General features: G+C 43.0%; 1 protein-coding gene across 10 annotated transcripts in view; it reads left to right on the plus strand.

Moving 5' to 3' along the window:
* The window catches only part of LOC138740698 (fibronectin type-III domain-containing protein 3A-like), a 137,143-nt gene that overhangs the window by 81,211 nt on the left and 36,247 nt on the right, over positions 1-19,685 (plus strand). For 9 of the 10 annotated variants that reach the window (XM_069893736.1, XM_069893737.1, XM_069893731.1 and 6 more), the window contains 3 exons: positions 1,942-2,116; positions 6,055-6,141; positions 17,497-17,635. In XM_069893736.1, coding sequence (XP_069749837.1) covers positions 1,942-2,116; positions 6,055-6,141; positions 17,497-17,635 — 401 coding nt within the window. The remainder of the gene's footprint in view (positions 1-1,941; positions 2,117-6,054; positions 6,142-17,496; positions 17,636-19,685) is intronic. The other variant, XM_069893739.1, reaches the window with a different exon arrangement.

The following is a 19,685-nucleotide window of genomic DNA, read 5'->3' on the forward strand; positions in this document are numbered from 1 at the left end:
CTATCAGGTCACTCCTCAGCCAGCTACATTCCAGTGAGAACAAACTCAGCTTTTCCTTGCTCTTACAGCCCGATATACTGGACAATATCCCAGTGAATCTTGTCTGTGCTCTCCCTCCATCCTCATCATATCCTTCTAGCCCATTTTTATCCTTGGTAACTGCATTCGTGAACAATGAACTATTTGCATTACATCACTAAGGAGAAGGATATTGGGAGATGTGAGATAAAAAAAGCAAATTGGGTAAATATGGGGAATATAGAGATTACAAAAGGTGTAGTTTTAAGGCTTTTGAAGAATATAAAGGTGTTTAAGTCTCCGGTACCAGACGGGATCTTCCCCAGGACATTGAGAGAAGTGAAGGAGGAAATAGCAGAGGCTCTGGCGGTAATTTTCCAAATGTCATTAGATATGGGGATAGTGCCGGAGGATTGGCGCATTGCGCATGTGGTTCCGTTATTTAAAAAGGGTTCAAGGAGGAAACCTGGCAACTATCGGCCTGTAAGTTTGACGTTTGTGGTAGGTAAATTAATGGAGAAAATTCTTAGAGATAGTACTTATAAACATCTGGATAGACAGGGTCTGATCAGGAGCACTCAACATGGATTTGTGGGAGGGAAGGTCATGCTTGACCAATCTGATTGAATTTTTTGAAGAGGTGACTAGGAATGTGGATGAGGTAGCGCAGTGGATGTTGTCTATATGGACTTCAGTAAGGCCTTCGATAAGGTACCACATGGAAGGTTAGTTAGGAAGGTGCAGTCTTTAGGTATAAATTTTAAGATAGTCAAATGGATTGAACATTGGCTGAAAGGGAGAGGCCAGAGTGGTAGTGGATAATTGTCTGTCAGGTTGGAGGCCGGTGACCAATGGTGTGCCTCAAGGATCTGTATTGGGCCCATTGTTGTTCGTTATATACATTAATGATCTAGATGATGGGGTGGTGAATTGGATTAGTAAATATGCAGACGATACTAAGATAGGTGGAATAGTGGATAATGAAGAAGGTTTTCAAGGATTGCAGAGGGATTTGGGCTGCTTAGAAAAGTGGGCTGAAAAATGGCAGATGGAATTTAATGCTGATAAGTGTGAGGTGCTTCATTTTGGTAAGAAGAATCAGAATAGGACATACGTGGTAAATGGGAGAGCATTGAGGAATACAGAAGAGCAGAAAGATTTAGGAGTAATGGTACATCGTTCCCTGAAGGTAGAAACTCACGTGAATAGGATGGTGAAGAAGGCTTTTAGTATGCTGGCCTTTATCAATCATTGCATGGAATATAGGAGTTGGGAGGTGATGTTGAGATTGTAGAAGACGTTGGTGCGGCCTAATTTGGAGTTCTGTGTGCAGTTCTGGTCGCCTAATTATAGGAAGGATATAAACAGAGTGGAGAAAGTGCAGAGAAGGTTTACCAGAATGTTACCTGGGTTTAAGCATCTAGAGTATAGGGAGAGATTGGACAGATTAGGTCTTTATTCTTTGGAGCGTAGAAGGTTGAGAGGGGATTTGATAGAAGTATTTAAGATTATGAAAGGGATAGACAGAGTGGATGTGGATAGACTATTTCCGTTAAGAGGAGGAAAGATTAAAACAAGAGGACATGAGTTAAGAATTAAGGGGCAGAGGTTTAGAGGTAACATGAGGGGGAACTTCTTTACTCAGAGAGTGGTAGCCGTGTGGAATGATCTTCCGGGAGAAATAGTGGCGGCGGAGTCAATTGTATTATTTAAGAAAAGGTTGGACAGGTATATGGATGAGAAGAAGATGGAGGGTTATGGGCATTGTGCAGGGAGGTGGGACTAGAAAGGGGTGTTTGGTTCGGTGCGGACTAGAAGGGCCTAATGGCCTGTTTCCGTGCTGTAATTGTTATGTTTTTTTTATGTTTTTAAACTGTGAAATGGCCTAACGTTGAAATTGTTTGCTTTTGGTTCTTTCACCAGTGACTTCAGTGAACCAATGCGGTATTACACAGCAGGCAGTGTTCCAGCTACTCCAGCATCTCCTCGGCTTGTTGAGGCTGGTGCCACTTGGATATCACTTGAATGGAGCAAACCTAATGGTGTTTTAGATGACGAATTCATTACATATGTCCTGGAGATGGAAGATGAGAGTTCAGTAAGGATTTCCTTTGTGTGTATGTCCGTGTGCATGTATATAAAAACGTATTTCTCCTATATCCTCTAGTCCTGTTTGACCCTTAGTTAGTTAGCCCAACCCAGAACTCTGACTTTTATAAAGGTACTAAACTAAGTAAACAGTACTATAGTGATCTGCCATCCACACTCGTGCTTTTAAATCTTTGTCATTTCAACTCTTCAATTCTGACTCTTCTCCAGCCATCACGTGATGTTCCTTCTCATCATTTGTATGTGGAGTAGGCCACTCAGCTTCTTAAGACTTGCCCCCTTAGTTAACAAGATAATGGTTGATCTGATTGTGAATTGTGTTCAGCAGAGCTGTCCATCTGGAGTAACCTTTCAAACGATTGTTGGCAAGAATATATCTTTCATGCCACCCTTGGTGCCCCTCTGCACTGTCTGCATGGAATTTGCCTGTTCTCTCTGACTGTCGCTCAGTGCGCTCCAGTTGTCTCTCGCAACTGCCATTTCATCAGACGATCGCCTTGAGTGATGAGGGGAAGGGTAAAATCTGAGGGAAAATTGATGCAAATATGGGGAGAATAAACAGGAATATCACACGTGGTTGCTTGATGGTTGGAACTGATGAGATAGGCTGAAGGGCATGGTTCCATGATAAGCCTATACTTTGGTGGGGAGATCAGCTATGGCTTTGGTGAAAGGTGGAGCAGGTTCGAGGGGTTGGAAGGCCTCCTCCTACTCCCATTTCTTATGTTCCCTACACTTGGCTTGGACCCTATTGAACTGAGAAGTTTAAATGGGGTGACACTATTTTTGCATCTCCCCCTCTGTCACACTGGTTTAAATTCTCCCACTTTCACCATTACTAAATCTCACTGCCATCATATTGGTTCCCCCCTGCCCCCTACCCCAGTAGGTAAGTGAAGCTGGCAGAGTAGAAAAAAATAATTAAAAAGGTGAGAAATTATTTCAAGATTCAATTTATTATCAGTTATAAAACATGTCGTATTACATGAAATTTCATTTGCCTGCTGCAAGGCTGACAGATTCGCTACCAGCAGGAATTATCTAAGTGCCTCTTGCAATTAGACACAGTCAGAGAGAAGCAAAAGAGAGTCTTCGTCTCCCCCCCCCCCCCCCGAGTCACTGAGTGCCCGTGGATTCATCTCCATCGCTTCCACAGTCCCATCAGACACACAGAGTCCAGTCCAAACCATCGGCAACCTGAGCTCCAGGTCCAAACTTCCGACATGGTCAAGAACCCTTCAGCACCCTTGGTACCTTCTCGCATCCTGGTTCCAAACACTTGTACACCTCCAGCCAATTCAAGCCAGTCTCCACCAGTTTGCAGCTTCCACGGGTTCCTTGTCTCTAGTTGCGAGGAGCCCGCCGCATTCATTGATTCCCTCAGCCGTAGAGCCCCCTCACTGGTCCACTGCCGTGGTTGCCATTCCTGCGGGTTGTCTCCCCTCGCTTCAGCTTCTCAGACGATGTGTGATTTATCCTGTCCTCTGGTGCCCTACTTAGTCCTCCACTTGGCGTCTGCAGACCCTCGTAGCTGCTGCCGATTAACAGGGCCACCTTCGTCGCAGACCTGCAGTCACGGGATTTCAACTAAAGCTACCGTTGGCTCCCCCAGCGGGCTGTTCAATGCCTGTGTGGAGCCAACGGCAGTCGATGGGGCAGCTGGACTTTGCGGGAGCACTGCATCTCTACTTCCTCGCTGCCTGTGGGTCCATGGTACAATGCTGCTACAATGTGTTTTGGAGTGCAGCAGAATTGAGGAGTGGTGGATTTGGAGCAGCAGAAAGTAATGCCCTGGCCATTAGGAAGGAAAATGCTACGTCAGCCTTTACTGCAGCAGGCTGGAATATAAAATGAGGAGCGACCTGCTGAAACTTGCCCTGATTTTTGAAGTGTGGGTGCTATTTAGGTCTCCATCTCCAAAGGAATTCACAGGGTAGATTCTGAGAGACTGTTTCCTCCTGGTGGAGTGCATGGAGCTGCCCCCCAGAAAAAGGGACTGACCATTTGGAGCTCATGCTATTTTCACACAGTGGATCATAAAACTTGGAATGCTTCTCAGAGGTCTCAGTTTACTGAACTGACTACAATCAAAAATTTTAGGGACCAAAAGATATGAAACTCCACTCACAGGGCAATGTTTATAACCTATATCTGCTTCTGTTTTATACTTAACGTTACAACATTTAGACATTTGGACAGATCTGTGGATAGGAAAGGTCTAGAGGGATGTGCGTCAAAGACAGGCAGATGGGACAGGGTTGGCGCCAAGGGTGGGGGAGGGGGAATTAGTGGGCATGGTCCCTCCTTGCGTGGTACTGTGCCCTCATGTGCACGTGGCCACCGATTGCTGTCGGACCCGCCCCCGCCCGCATTACTAGCATCCAGCTTGATGCATGCAATAAAAGCAGCACTTTCAGCTTTTAGTCAGAGAGACTGAGGAAGCTTATGTACACCTGACTGGCGGGCTATCACCAGCACTCCCCCCACCCCTCCCAGCTGTGCGAGTTTAGACTGTCAGACTGTGCTCCACTCGGTTACCCTAATGCCCTCTTACACTCATTCTGGTGCCGACCCTGAGATGGGACTAGCGCAGGTCATCACCTTGGGAGGACAAGACAGAGGTGAGCTGAAGGGCCATGTTTTCTACTGGTGAAGAATCCAAGTCAAGGGGGTTTAAAATTTAAGCAGTTTCATCTGCATAGTGAAAAAGGTGGACACCACAGAGTATCTTCTCCAGAAAAGGGTAATGAAAGTCTTCAAAAGGAGACACACAGGAGACCAAAGATGCTGGAATTGAAAGACAGACAATCTGCTGGAGGAGCTCAGCAGTTCGAGTAGCATCAGTGAGAAAAGAAGAAAAGTTGCATTTTGGGCCAAAATCCTGTATTGAGACAGTCTCTAGAAAAGGTTTAGGTCCAAATCGTTCTTTCTCTCTCACTGATGTTCCCTGGCGTGCTGAGCTCCTCCAGCAGATTGTGTTTAGTATTAAAGTGTTTGCTGCTTTACCTGTTGCCCTGCACTTCCTATATAAGATTGAAGCCGTGATGTTTAGGACTAGGATTGATAAAACTTTTCTGAAGTGAGGTGAGTTAAAGGATCTTTAATTAAAAAAAAAGATCTATTTACAATGCAATAGAAACATTGAAACCCGTGCCACCCAATGACAATCTGCCAACCCCACACATTTTTGGATGGTGGGAGGAACCCAGAGCACCCGGAGAAAACCCACGTGTAGAACGAACAAACTCTTTGTAGACAGTGGCAGATTTGAACCCAGGTCGCTGGCGCTGTAAATAGTGTTGTGCTAACAGTGGTGCAATCCGTGCCACTTTTGAGGTGCTGATTCGTGGAATAGACCTCGAGAGACTGAATAACTTTCTTCATTTCCCTTTTACATTCTTTGACATTTTCATAAGATGTTATCGACTCCATCTTTCATGTCAGTAACAGTATTTTTGTCGAACTGCAAAAATGATCATAAATTAATAGCCATGTAGCAATGTTTTTTTTCTAGGAAGGGAGATTTTTGTTTGTAGTGTTAATTTCTCCTGAGCAATAAAAATTGGACACAGGATTGAAAGAATCATGAAATCATGGGGCCTTAGAGCTGTACAGCATAGAAACAGGCCCTTCAGCCCATGCTGGCCAAATTGCCTATCTGAGCTAGTTCCATTTGCCTCCACTTGGCCTATTCCTTTGTACTAATCCCTGGACAGTTTTGGCCGGCACCGTACTGGGCAACGACCTTTGCTGAAAGTCATTTGTCATAGAAAAAGTTATCAAAGCACCTTATTTTTTGATGTTATTTTGTTATTACAAACCAAATTGACAGAAGAAGAAAATGAGAATTTTCCATAAGATGACTTTTGCACAAATTGTACGTTTAACTTGTAAAGCTATTTGTAACTACAATTAATAAAATTACAGGGCTATGGATTTAAAGTAAAATACAATGGAGATGAATTTGCTTGCACTTTAAAGAACCTCAGACGAAGCACCTCTTACAATTATAGGGTAAGTGCTGGTTGCATGTTTTTTCATTTTACTTTTATAACTTTTTTTCTAAATTAAATTGTCGACTTCAAATAGTAAGAAACTCTAATTCCCAACGGAGGAGGGAAATAATCAACCTGGACATTTAATTAGGGCTATCCAATATTTCCCCATCAGGCATGGATTCAGAAAGGGCAGGTCTTGTTTGACAAACTTGCTGGAGTCCTTTGAGGATATAATGGGTGCGGTGAGTTGAGGGGAACAGGTTGATGTTGTATGTTTGGATTTCCAGAAGGCGTTTGATAAGGTGCCGCACAAGAGACTTCTCAATAAGATACAGATGAATGGAGTCGGGGGAAGTATACTGGCATGGATTGAGGATTGGTTAACTGATAGAAGTCAGAGAGTCAGGATAAATGGGTGTTTTCTGATTGGCTGACAGTGGGAAGTGGGGTCCTGCAGGGGTCGGTGCTGGGCCCACAGGTGTTCACCGTTTACATTGATGATTTGGAAGAGGGGACAGAGTGTCGTGTAGCCAAGTTTGTGGATGATACTAAATTGAGTGGAAAAGCACATTGTACAGAGGATATGGAGAGGCTGAAGAAGGATATAGTTAAGTTAGGTGAGTGGGCCAAGGTCTGGCAGATGGAGAACAATGTTAGTAAATGCAAGGTCATTCACTTTGGTAGAAAAAATACTAGGGCAGATTATTATTTAAATGGTGAAAAACTGTAATGGAGAAGGACTTAGGAGAGCTTGTTCATGAATTGCAAAAAGTTGGGTTGCAGGTACAACAGGTTATTAAAAAGGCAAATAGAATGTTGGCCTTCATCACTAGAGGAATTGAATTCAAGAGCAGGAAGGTCATGCTGCAACTATACAAGGTACTGGTGAGGCCACACCTGTAGTACTGTGTGCAGTTCTGGTCTCCCATACTTGAGAAAGGATATACTGGCCTTGGAGGCAGTCCAGAGAAGTTCACCAGGTTGATCCTGAAGATGATCCTACGAGGAGAGATTAAATTACCTGAGATTATACTCAAATTCAGAAGAATGAGAGATCTTATAGAAACATAAAATTATGAAAGGGATGGATAAGATAGAGGCAGGAAAACTGTTTTCACTGGTAGATGAGACCAGAATTAAGGGACACAGCCTCAAGTTTCAGGGTAGTAGATTTAAGACGGTGAAGAGGAAAACTGTTTTTCCGGAGAGTAGTGAATCTATGGAATTCTCTGCCCAGGGAAGCAATTGAGGTGACTTCATTAAACATATTTAAGGTTTGGTGGTGGGCGGGGACGGGGACGCAGAGCGTGGCGTGGTGGCATAGGCGAGAGACATGGGTGAGCATCTCTCCCAACAGATTAAAGAAAAGCCCATTTTGAAATATCCTTCTAATGGTATAAAAGTTTTAAGAAAGCATTATAAGAAGCAGAAATAATTATGAAAAAAAACTAGAGCTCAAAACAATGAAGAAACAATCGGTAAGTTTGGAAAAAGTGAGGCCTACCTCAGAGCTGGATCCGGGGGATTTGAGTAATGCTCCTTGTCGCCGTCAGCGACAACAACTGGTGACTGAAAGTGACGCCAGTGCCGCGGAGCTCCGGCAAGATGGTACCGACGTTAAGTGACTCTCTTTCACTGAAGCTGAAGAAGTAGTGCACTATGCTGAACATTTTTCTCCCCATCGGGGGTGGTGGGGTGGGGGGGGTAAGTCTGGGTCGGTAGAGGATCGATCTAAAACCCGTGGCGGGGAAGTAAAAGAGTAACGGTGGTGGAGGCTGAAGAACTGGGGGCAGGAGCTACGGAAGTGGTTGGAGCTGAAAGCTCAGAGGAAGAACTGGGACTTAATGAGGAAGAAGAAGCTGATGAAGAAGTGTGTGCAGTGAAGGAGACAAAGACAAGGTGGTCAAACAATAATCATGGCGTTTATTAGCAGAAACTCATGGTACAATAATGAAAGACAATGGGTGCATATACAGTTATACCCAAGGAGAGTGTCCTTAACACTAGGGATAATGCACAGCCAATGTTAGTATAGCAAGGCTCGCCAGAGGGGAGACAGACAGCTTGGCAGACATTCACCACAGTCTCCCCCTGGCAGAAGAAGGGTTAAAATCAAAAGGATAGTTGCTAGGAAAGACTGAAGCAAGCAATATATGGATACCATGTTTGGCCTTGAGATACTCTAACAGCCAAAATACGCCAGTATCTAGCAAGCGATCGAAATATAATGAGATGTTTTATGAGTATGTCAGCCTATCAGGTTGTTTACGAATTCTGGTGCTTCGTCTCAAAACAGGTGGCTCCTTTACAACCTTGGGAACTGGTACAGGTCCTGGGTCTATAGTGTGGGAAGGACTGACTTCTGAACCTGCTCCAGAATCGCCAGCGTGAGGCAGTGGAGCCTCAGCATGGCCATCTGAAAGCTTACTAGGGGTCACAGGCTGGGGGGGGTGAGTCCAACCTCTCAGGCTCATTCTGAGTAGGGGTGCGAGGAAGGGGTGAACCAGGCAAGGCCAGATCTCTTAGGGGTACAGTGTCAGTACTCCCGTCTGGGAATCTAACACGTGCGTAGTTGGGGGTTAGTATGCAGTAGCTGAACTGGTTGGACTTGGGGGTCTGTTTTACGCGCCCGAACGTGGCTCTTCAGCAGCACGGTTCCAGGCTCAGATAAACAGGCTGGCCAGTCCATCACAGTTCCTGATTTCCTAGGAAAGGCAAACATACGTTCGTGAGGTGTTTGATTTGTTGCAGTACACAATAAAGACCGAATAGAATGTAGTGCCTCAGGCAGCACCTCCTGCCACCAGGTAAGAGTTTTTAAAGCAAGATTAACAGTCTTCCAGACTGTAGCATTAGCCCTTTCAACCTGCCCATTGCCCTGCGGGTTGTAGCTCGTGATACGGCTGGTGGCAATCCCCTTTCGTAGCAGAGCTCGCTGCAGTTCAGCGCTCATGAACGCTGAGCCCCTATCAGTATGAATGTAATTGGGAAAACCAAAAATGCTGAAAATTCTGTCAAGTGACTTAATGACAGACGCTGACGAGACGTCAGGGCAGGGTATCGCAAAGGGAAACCTGGAATATTCATCAATTACAGTAAGGAAATAAACATTTTTGTTGTTGGAAGGTAACGGCCCTTTAAAATCTAAGCAAATCCTCTCAAAAGGTCAGGTTGCCTTGATGAGAGTGGCCTCCAGAGCTTTGAAGTATTGTGGTTTGCATTCTGTGCAGACAGGACAGCTTTTAGTCAGTTTCCTGTCTTCTTCCAGAGAGTAAGGAAGGTTGTTAGCCCTTGTGAAGTGGAAGAATCTTGTGACTCCTGGGTGGCACAGTCTGCTATGGATCTCTTTTAGCCCCTCCAGCTGAGCACCAGCAGCAGATCGTGACAATGCGTCAGAGGGATCATTTAACCTGCCCGTACTGGATCTGTACTGGATCTCATAATTATAAGTTGAGAGTTCTATTCGCCAGCGTGTCATCTTATCGTTCTTGATTTTACTTTTGTGTTTAGTACTGAACATGTAGGCTACAGATTTCTGATCAGTGACAAGAGTAAATTTTATGCGGCTAGAAAGTGTCTCCAGTAACGAACAGCTTCAATAATAGCCTGGGCTTCTTTTTCAATGGCAGGATGTTTACGTTCAGGTCCGCATAACATGCGGGAGAAGATTGCCACAGGTCTGCCCTTTTGATTAATGGTTCCTGCCAAGGCACAATCTGAGGCATCAGTTTCCACTTGGAATGGGACATCCTCTTCAATGGACGAGAGTGCAGCTTTGGCAATATCAGCTTTAATTCTCTCAAAAGCCTTCAAGGCCATTGAAGAGAGAGGAAAAGATTTAGTGTCAAACAGAGGGCGTGACTTCATGGTGTAGTCCCGACCTCATTTGCAGTAGTAGGAAAAGAATCCCATATACCTTTTAAGGGCTTTTGCTGAGTCTGGGGGTGGTAACTTCTTAAGGGGGGCCATTCTTTCCAGGTCGGGGCAGATTTCGCCTTTGCGGACAATATAGTCCAGAATGGGTAGCTCTGTCGCATTGAACACACATCTGCCCTCGTTAAATGCAAGGTTGAGTTCTTTAGCTGTTGCTAAAAATTTCTTTAAGTTGTTGTCGTGCTCAGCCTGTGTTTTCCCACAGATAGTGACATTATCCAGATAGGGAAACGTACCCTGTAACTCATATGTCTTAACAATCTTATCCATTTCCCTCTGAAACACGGACATACTATTAGTGACCTCAAAAGGTACCCTTTTAAACTAGTATAACCATCAGCCTCAAAGCTGTATAGGGCGTTTCCCTTTTCTTAATTGGGATTTGGTGATAAGCTGCTTTGAAGTCGATGGTGGAGTACACTTTGTATTGCGCTATCTGATTAATAATTTCATTGATGCGTGGCAGGGGGTAGGCATCCAGGTTCGTGTAATGGTTGATTGTCTGGCTGTAGTCAATAGCCAGTCATCTCTTAGTGTGATTTTTCAGAACTACCACTTGGGCCCACCATGGACTCTTACTAGGTTCAATTACTCCCTCTTTAAGCAGTCTCTGGGTCTCAGCTTTGATAAACTCATGATCCTCTTTGCTGTAAGAACGGCTCTTAGTGGCAATCGGCTGACAGTCAGGGGATAAATCACTGAAAAGGGAAGGAGCTTCGATCTTTAATGCGGACAGACTGCAGCAACTAGCACGGAGATGGTAAGTGTGGGTTGTGGCCCACTGAAATTTAACACTACACTGTTCATCTGAGATTGAATATCTAACCCCAGTACCACAGGGGCGCAGAGCTGTGGCATAATAAAAAGCCACACATCAGCCAGGCAATATCCATGCAAATTTAAAGTAACTTTACACTTGTCCCATACAGTTTTTGTAAATTCACTACAAGCCATCGATATCTTTCGGTTCGCTGGATATCTCCACAAATTTAAGGCTCTGGCAACTCTCTCATGGATGTAGCTGTCAGTACTCCCCGAGTCTATTAGACAATCAAGAGTCTCACCATTCACCTCCCCTTCACAGTCGAGCGTTCCAATCCGTAACATCCCCCAAGCTTTGGAGTCAATTGAGCTATCACAGGGGATCTCACCTCGCCGTCACTTGAAGTCGATTTAACCTGCTCGTCTGAAGATTCCCCCTTTTCATAGTTGTCTTCCATTCCTGCAGCTCCAGAACGCATTTTCTTGGTGCTTCTCTTCTTATTATTATTATCAGTGTGAATACTTTTCGCCTTACACGCTTTAGCGAAGTGGCCAAGTTTCCCACAATAGCTGCAGGTAGCAAATCGAGCTGGGCACTTCTGTCTGGGGTGCCAGCTCTTATCACAGAAGTAGCATTTTTCAGGAGTTCGCCCATTTCTTTCCTTCGGGGTTCCAGCACTCCTGGATGTTTCTTTTTTGGTTTCTAGCATTTCACTGGACCACATGGCACTTCTCAGTGTTTTGGCTAGAGTGATCGAAGGTTAAGGGCTCCATCTCCAGCAGCCTCTGTCGGATGTAACTGGAGTCGATCCCGTTGACAAAAGCATCCAGCTTCAAGGCATTGCGGTGGTGTTGCACATTCACTGTCCTGACATCATATTCATTTGCCAGTGAGTCGAGGGCCAGTGCATCGGCAGCATCACTTTCCCCGGGTTTCTGGCATCTAGTCAGCAACTGGTGTCGAGCAAGCACCTCAGTCCGTGGCGCTGCCTAGTAAGCAGTCAGGCTATAGGCTGACTGGCTATAGGAGCTATAGTTCCCAGGCTATAGCCAGAGTGGTAGCTCCTTGTGTTACGACGAAGTGGCCCCACTGTATCGCCTCATTGACCACGTTGTTTCGAGCCATGTAGTAATCGAAACAAGCAATCCAGTGGTTGAAAATTTCTCAGGCCCTCGGGGCAGACTAGTCGGTTATCAGCTGCTCTGGCTTGAGGGCTGCATCCATTTCTGCTAATAAAATTGAAGTGCCAGTTGATGAAGTAGACAAAGACGATGTGGTCAAACAATAATCATGGCTTTTATTAGCAGAAACTCAAGGTACAATAATGAAAGACAATAGGTGCATATACATTTATATCCAAGGGGAGTGTCCTTAGCAGTAGAGATGATGCACAGCCAATGTTAGTATAGCAAGGCTCGCCAGAGGGGAGACAGGCAGCTTGGCAGACATTCACCACATGCAGCTCATGGTTGGCCTACAGCTAAACATAAAGATTATTTTGAACAGCAATTTCAAGCAATGTCTCAACAGATTTCTTTGGGTTTTAAATCTGAATAATAAGCTTTCTAATGTTATGGAACGATCTAGCAACTGTTAAAAGCTGATGCTGCAAAACATGGTAAAGTGGATAAAGTTTGAGAAGGTTAAGAAGATGGAAGATAAGCTGGCGGATTGTGCTTGTCATTTAGATCATTGCCAACTTCTGATAATTCTTTCATTTGATGGAGAATAGAGAAAAATTATCTATTAAAGAAAATTGATTCATTGGAGAATCGGATCCAGGGGAATAATGTGAAGATAGTGGGGCTTTTGGAAGATTTTTAAGGCTCTGAACCAGTACATTTTTTTCAAAAAATGGACTCCAGAGATTTTGGGATCAGATTTGTTTATAGATGGGTTGGAATTGGATAGGGCCCACAGAACGATTAGGAGGAAACCGCTGCCCGGTCAGCCACCTCGGTCTGTTTTGGTGAGGTGTTTACGCTATTCTTTTATGGTTAACAATCACCTTCTTAAAATTTGGGATCAGAAAGGTATTAAGAGAGTAAATAATTGTTAACAATTAAATCACTATCTTTTGTTTGAAAAAATGAAAGAAAGATATCAAATACCAGCTCATTCTCTTTTTTTGTTATCAAATTAAATCATTTTATGATTCTTATGGGAAAAATTTGGAACTTTCAAAGGAGTTGAAATTTGAAAAGATAATTCGGGAAGGTGGAAAGGAAGGATTTATATCTGAAATGTATAAATTGTAACAGAAAATGTCTAAAATAAATTTACAAAAGTCAAGATTAAAATGGGAAAAGGATTTAGAAGTTGGATTTAATATAGATCACTGGAAAACTATTTGTAAAGATAGCATGACAAAGATTATTAATGTTCGATTATAGACTTGTACATTATAATTTTATACATCAATTATATTTAACCCCAGAACATTTAAAAAGATATAATTTGTTTTCTTCTGATTTATGTTTTAGATGTAAGAAGGACATCCAATATGCTTATGTGAAAAAGTTAAACCTTTTGGTCTCGAGTGGAATTTTTACAAGATATTTTGAAACTTAAGTTTTCTTTGGATATAAAGTTTTAGTGATCTAAGTACAATTTGTTTGAAAAATGGTTTAGACAAATTTTAAATAACTTTTTTAAGATCGGCTTTAGCAGTAGTGAGAAACTGTATTGCAATTACGTGGAAAGACCAGATAGAACTTAATTTACAGAGATGACATTTAGAACTAAGATCCTGTATTCCTTTAGAAAAAAATAACATATAATTTGAGAGAGAAATACTCTACCTTTAGGAAGGTTTGGAGCCCTTATATGGATTATTTACATTTGAAATTTTAAAGATTTGGAGTTAGTTGTGGCAGTGTCTCCCCATCACATGGTTTGGTTCTTTTTCTTTTCGGTTATTTTTCCTCTTCTCATTTTCCTCCTTTCTTTCCTTTTAGGGGTTAGTGAGGTTATAGATAAGGGTTGTGATATTGGGAGGGGGAAAGTGTTAGAACAGTGAAACCTCATTAGAATGTGATTCGTTAATCAGCGGAATTGCTTATAGCGCAAATGTCTGTGGACCCCAAAGTTGATTAAAATTCAGAATACCAATATTAGAAGAATGCGCTTGCTTTCTTTCATTGAAATTGTTAGTTCTAGATTGCGGATCCCTCTAAAGCTGGTAATATTTGGGTTTGATTATCCGCGGGCACTCTGACATATATGCTTCTGTTCCGCGACTTGGCTGTAACATGTTATGAAATCTTGGACCCCCAACTACCGCATTCTAATGAGGTTTTACTGTATAAGGGGAGAGGGGTAGATTTAGAGGGTTTTTTTATATATAAACCATGATTGTTTTGGGCATATTTTGTATTGTGTGTAATCATGGTTGTTTAAATTTTAAATAAAATATTCAAAAGAGAAACTTATTTAAGGTTCTGTTAGATTTTTACATAAGAATAGAATTAAGGGTATGGGGAAAAGGCAGATAGGTGGAGTTGATCAAATCGTCCATGATCTTATTGAATGGGGGAACAGGCTCGACGGTGCAGATGGCCGACTCCTGCTCTTATTTCTTACGTTTATGAATAGTTAGTGTTGAATCAGTGCTAACATATCTGGGAATACTGTAGATGAAGCTGAAAGGCATCAATAGCCACAGTATTCCAAGGCATTGTATCAAGTAATTAATTTCGGACCCTGTGTCTGGTCTGGCTATTTCAATGGGTATTGTAAGATTTTTTTTCAAATCACTTTGTTTTACTGTAGGGTTATTAATAAATTTTTTTGTTCTTTTTGATTAATATTTTTTATTTTATGTCACTACCAAATACATAAAAATGAGTTGATTTTTAATCATTTTTTAAATCTGCAGTTAAGCCACTGTGCAGTGGGCCACACAGCATCCCTGACGAAGGGCTTAGGGTTGAAACGTTGGTGTGACAGAATATGTTATATTTATTTCATATATAGATATGTTTTATGGGGAGATAAATTGTGGGTTTTTTGTTTAGTTAGATCACAAAAAGTAATAAGCACTTCAAAGCAGATCTCATTTAAAATGCGAGAGCTCTGCTCAAGACAGACAGTCCAGGCTCCGAGTGCCTTTGCAAAAACTTTGAAGAATGCCTGTAAGGACTTCACAGTAGGTGGTAATTGGATATGCTGTGGATTATTGTTTTGGAAGGCAACAGATGAATGGACTTGAAGATTAGGTCCGGTGCTGAAGTTTGTCTAAATCCAGTTTGCTGTTCTAGGAAGGTCATGTGGTTTTGCGAACAGAGAGAGTTAAACAGGCTTTTCTCTGAATGAAAGAGAGAGAATTCAGTTCTACACTTCTATAGTTCCGCAGCTGGGACTGGAACAGGACAAGCTGGAAAGCTTGTTTGAAACCCCATTTTGAAGATGGGTTGTGAGTTCTTAGTTCAGTCTGTTCAAAGCTTTTGTGGTCCATACAAGAGGAGATGGCTGGCTGCATGTTTCACTTGAAATAAGAGAAACCAAAAAGGAACTCTGGGGTGACTGAAAGAAAGAGGTTATCACCTGGAAAATCCTGATGGGCAAGTTTCTTTGGCAAGGCACTGAAGTGGCTGATCTGAAGGAATCAGTGTGTGTGTGTGTCCAATGAGCAACAAATCTCTCTCTGCAAATCAACAAGAAGGTTCCTGAGCAGTAACTATTTACCTTTCAACCACCAAAGCCTGGTGAAATTCATAAATGTTAAATTCTGTGCACAGTATAAAAATTGCCTGATACCAATGAACTTGGAGGAGTGCGAAGTAAGATTGGACTGTGAATTAAAGAACTTTTCTGAACTTACACACACATGTGCTTAGAATTAGAAGGAGTTAAATTAATAGTAATAAGTTAGAGTTTGATCCTGTTTTTCATGTTTAAAGATAATTAAAAGCAACTTTTGTTTAAGTAACCTTTTTTCTTGGTAAATTTCTATTGCTGCTGGGTTTTGGGGTCCTCTGGGCCCATAACATTGGTCACATTTTGCTTCCTATAGATGCTGCTTGACCTACTGAGTTTCTCCAGCACATTTGTGCATTTCACTCAACCCCAGTATCTGCAGATTTTCTTGTATTACTCCACGTAACTTTGGAGTCTGTCAAAGGTTGTAAGTGTGTTTTGGAACCACAGTTTCTCACTGGGCCACATGAGGTCCCATGGATACAGAAGGTCCTTTCACTGCTGAGAGCACTCTGGAACATGGAGGCCCTCAGCATCCAGCCCAGTTAAGCGTGGACCTTGGGGAAGAATCATGGATGATGTACCTGAGCAGAGGAACTGAGCCAGCGATTAGAATCGTACCCAATCTTGCTCTTGCATGTGGCTTGGGTGAGATCATGGGTGACTCCTCATCAACTCCAGTAGCAGCGCAGAATATTGCTGCACTATCTAGCATTTGTACCGAGATCCTGCACCATTGGTCTCTGAGTGGGGAACGAAAGCTGAAGAATTAAAGCAAGTTGGTTGAGGTTTACTTAATGTTTTTAAATACTCAAACTTTTCAAGTATTTTTAGTTTTTTTTTCCTTTTTATTTTTGATATTTTATAACTGCTTATTTCAATTTTTAGTGCTTTGCCCACATCTCAATGTGGGAGAAATTCAGAAACATGGCAAAAGTGGAGGCACTTCTGTTCCATTGATAATTGTTGTGGGTTGAGCTTGGTCACTTGGTAACATCACCTCAGCTGTAGAATTGCTAGTGTGAGCAAGGTTGACTTTCTTGATCCAGAAGAAGGGCAAGGAAATGATGAGAGTGGTAGATGGGCCCCTCTGGGCAAAATCTGGCAGATGAAGTTCAATGTTGTATAAGTATGAAGTGACATTTTGGAAGATCAAACTTGAAGATTAATGGCAGTATTCTTAACAGTGTGAAACAACCTCGGGATCCAAAATTCATAGATCTCTGAAGATTGCCGTGCAGGTTGAGAGGCTAGTTAAGAAGGCTTATGGTATGCTGGCTTTTATTAGTTGGGGGATAGAGTTCGAGAATTTTGAGGTAATGTTGCAGCTCTGTAAAACTGTGGTTAGACCACTCTTGGAATATTGTCTTCTCTTCTGGTTGCCTCATCACAGGAAGGACATGGTATCTTTAGAGATGGTGCAGAGGAAGTTTACCAGGATGTTGTCAGGATTGGAAAATGTATCTTGTGAGGCAAGATTAAGAGAGCAAGGGCTTATCTCTTTGGAGTGAAGAAGGATGGGTGGTGACTCATTAGAGTTCTACAAATTGTCAGAGGCATAGATTGGGTCGACAGGTGCAACTTTTTTCCAGGGCAACAGTAGCAAATATGAGGGGATAAGGGGAAAGGAGAAAAGTTTATGGGACTTTTTTTAAACAGAGTAGGGGGTGACTGGAATGCATTGCCAGGGTTAGTGGTGGAGGCTGGTATCAGATTATTTAAAAGACTCTTAAGCAGGTATATAGATGCAAGAAAAATGGAGAGTTATGGGTGAGAGGTAAGGAAAATTTAGATGGTCGGCACAAATTTATTGGCCGAATGGCCTGAATTGTGCTGTAAAGTTCTATGCTCTAAAGTCCACAGGGTGACATCTCATCCGTTGTTGCCTTGAATGAGCTGTGTGCAATCGTTTGTTTCTCTTTCTATGTGGTTGCAAGTGTTTCAAGTTTTCAACATGATTTTTTTTTAAACATTTAGGTCTTTGCCTGTAATAGTGAAGGCAAAAGTAACCCAAGTGATGTTGTCAAATACAACACACATCCTGAAGAGCCTGGACCTCCCAGTAAACCAAGTGTAAAGGGAAAAATTCATGCACACAGTTTCAAGGTTATATGGGGTAAGTCGGACACAAGGAAGTCCATTGTGGTGAGGGGGAAACTTCCTATAGTCATCTGGTACAACTATATTTTCCAAATTGAGTACGTGTGGTCAATCTAGAACATCTGAGTTGGTAGATAACCAAAGTGCATGTCGGATTGAAAAAAGCAATTTACATGAAATGTAATTTAATTCAGAGATGGAGCATGGTAACATCTCCCATGCCCATGCTGCCCAATTACACCTTTGTGACCTATTGATCTACTAACCCTTGCATCTTTTGAAACATGGCGTGGGAAACTTGAGCATCTGGAGGAAACCCATATGGTTGCAGGGAGAACATACAAGCCCCTTGTAGACACTTGTACTGTATTTGAAACCTGTTAATACCTTTGCTAACTTCTATGTTGATCGTGCTGTCTTTGCTTTAAGAGAAAATGATAAACCACTGTTTATCGCAGATACAGATGATTTTTCTGATAAGCCACTGAGAGATAGGAGCCCTACAAATCAACCAGTTTTGAGCAAATGGGAAAATACCCACAAAGCGGTTGCAAAATGATTAAGGCCGGAAAATAAGTATTGATCAAAAGTGAAAGGGAAAATGAAAAGCAAGTGTTGGCTTTGATTTTAATGAATAAAGGCAGCAGTGGGAAGAATCTTTCCTCTGCATATCAAGAAGTGGAATCAGTTTGGCTGCAGCTCAAGAAAATCAATTTGGCAAAAAACTGTGGGATTTGTCTATAAAAGCCCCCAAACAGCAGTGATTATGAGGGCAAAGGCAGGGGTGGCCAATCTTTTAATTTTTAATTTGGACATACAGGCCATTTTGGCCCACGAGTACGTACCTGGGGTGTAGGTTGATTGAGCAGCAAAAACTCGTGGGCCGAAATGGCCTGTTAGGGCACTGTAGGTCAAAATTAAAAATTAATAAAAGGTTGGCCACCCCTGGAATAAGGTGTTCAAAACAAGTAATTCCCTGCTTTGATGGTGACAAGAGAACGAGAATACACCAGGATATGAGGTTGGAGGTTGGGGGTCACAGTGTCTCTTGGATGCCCGGTGCTTAGCTGCTGGATCTGTTTGAATCATGAAAGTCTGCAGACGCTGTGATGGTGGTAAAAACACACCAAAATGCTCATGGAACTCAGCTGGTCTTTTCAGCATCCATGGGATAATGCTTATATTGCTGACGTTTCAGGCCTGAGCTGCCTTCAAGGAATAAGCAAAGCAAAAAACAGGAAATCTCAGAATAGAGATAGTGCTGGCTGGGGGAGGAGTCCAGGCCAACAAAAGTGTTAATTGGATATTATAAAGGGAGAGGTGAGAATTGATTTTGTATGTGTGAAAGGAGACAGAGGGAAGAGAGAGAGAGAGAGAGGGAGAACTGGGGAAAGGCAACGGGGGGTGGGGGGGGGATGGTTAATGAAAGCCAGAGAAGTTGATGTTAATGGCGTCCAGTTGGAGAGTGCCCAGATGGACGATGAGGCATTGCTCCTCCAATTTGCAGGTGGTCTCAGTCTTGTAGTGCATGAAACCATGGACAGACATGTCTGCAAGGTAATAAGTCAGGGAATTAAAATGTGAGGCCACTAGGAGATCCATGCTATTGCAGTGGACAGAGTCAAGGTGATCACCCAGTCTGCGCCCAATCTTTCCGATGTAGAAGTGACCACAACGGGAGCACCAGATCAGTAGATAATCTCTGCGGACTCACTAGTGAAATGTTGCTTCACTTGGTTTGGGGCCCCAAATGGCAGTGAGGGAGGAGGTGTGGGAGCAAGTGGAGCATCTCCTGTGGTCACAGGGTTAGATACCAGGGGAATGACTGATGGGGGGGAAGGAGTGGACAAGGGAGTCATGGAGGGTGGGGTCCCTGCAGAAGGCAGTGAGGGAAGGAATGGGGAATATGTGTCGTGATGGGATCACATAGTAGGTGGCGGAAATGTTGGAGGAGGATGTGTTGGACATGGAGGCCAGTGGGGTGGCTGGTGAGGATGAGGAATTCTGTCTCTTTGATTTATGTGGGGGCAGAGGGGGCCAGGGCAGATGTACGCATAATGAAGGGT

Source organism: Narcine bancroftii, chromosome 8 (genome assembly GCF_036971445.1).
Source record: "Narcine bancroftii isolate sNarBan1 chromosome 8, sNarBan1.hap1, whole genome shotgun sequence".
Classification (NCBI taxonomy): Eukaryota; Metazoa; Chordata; class Chondrichthyes; order Torpediniformes; family Narcinidae; genus Narcine; species Narcine bancroftii.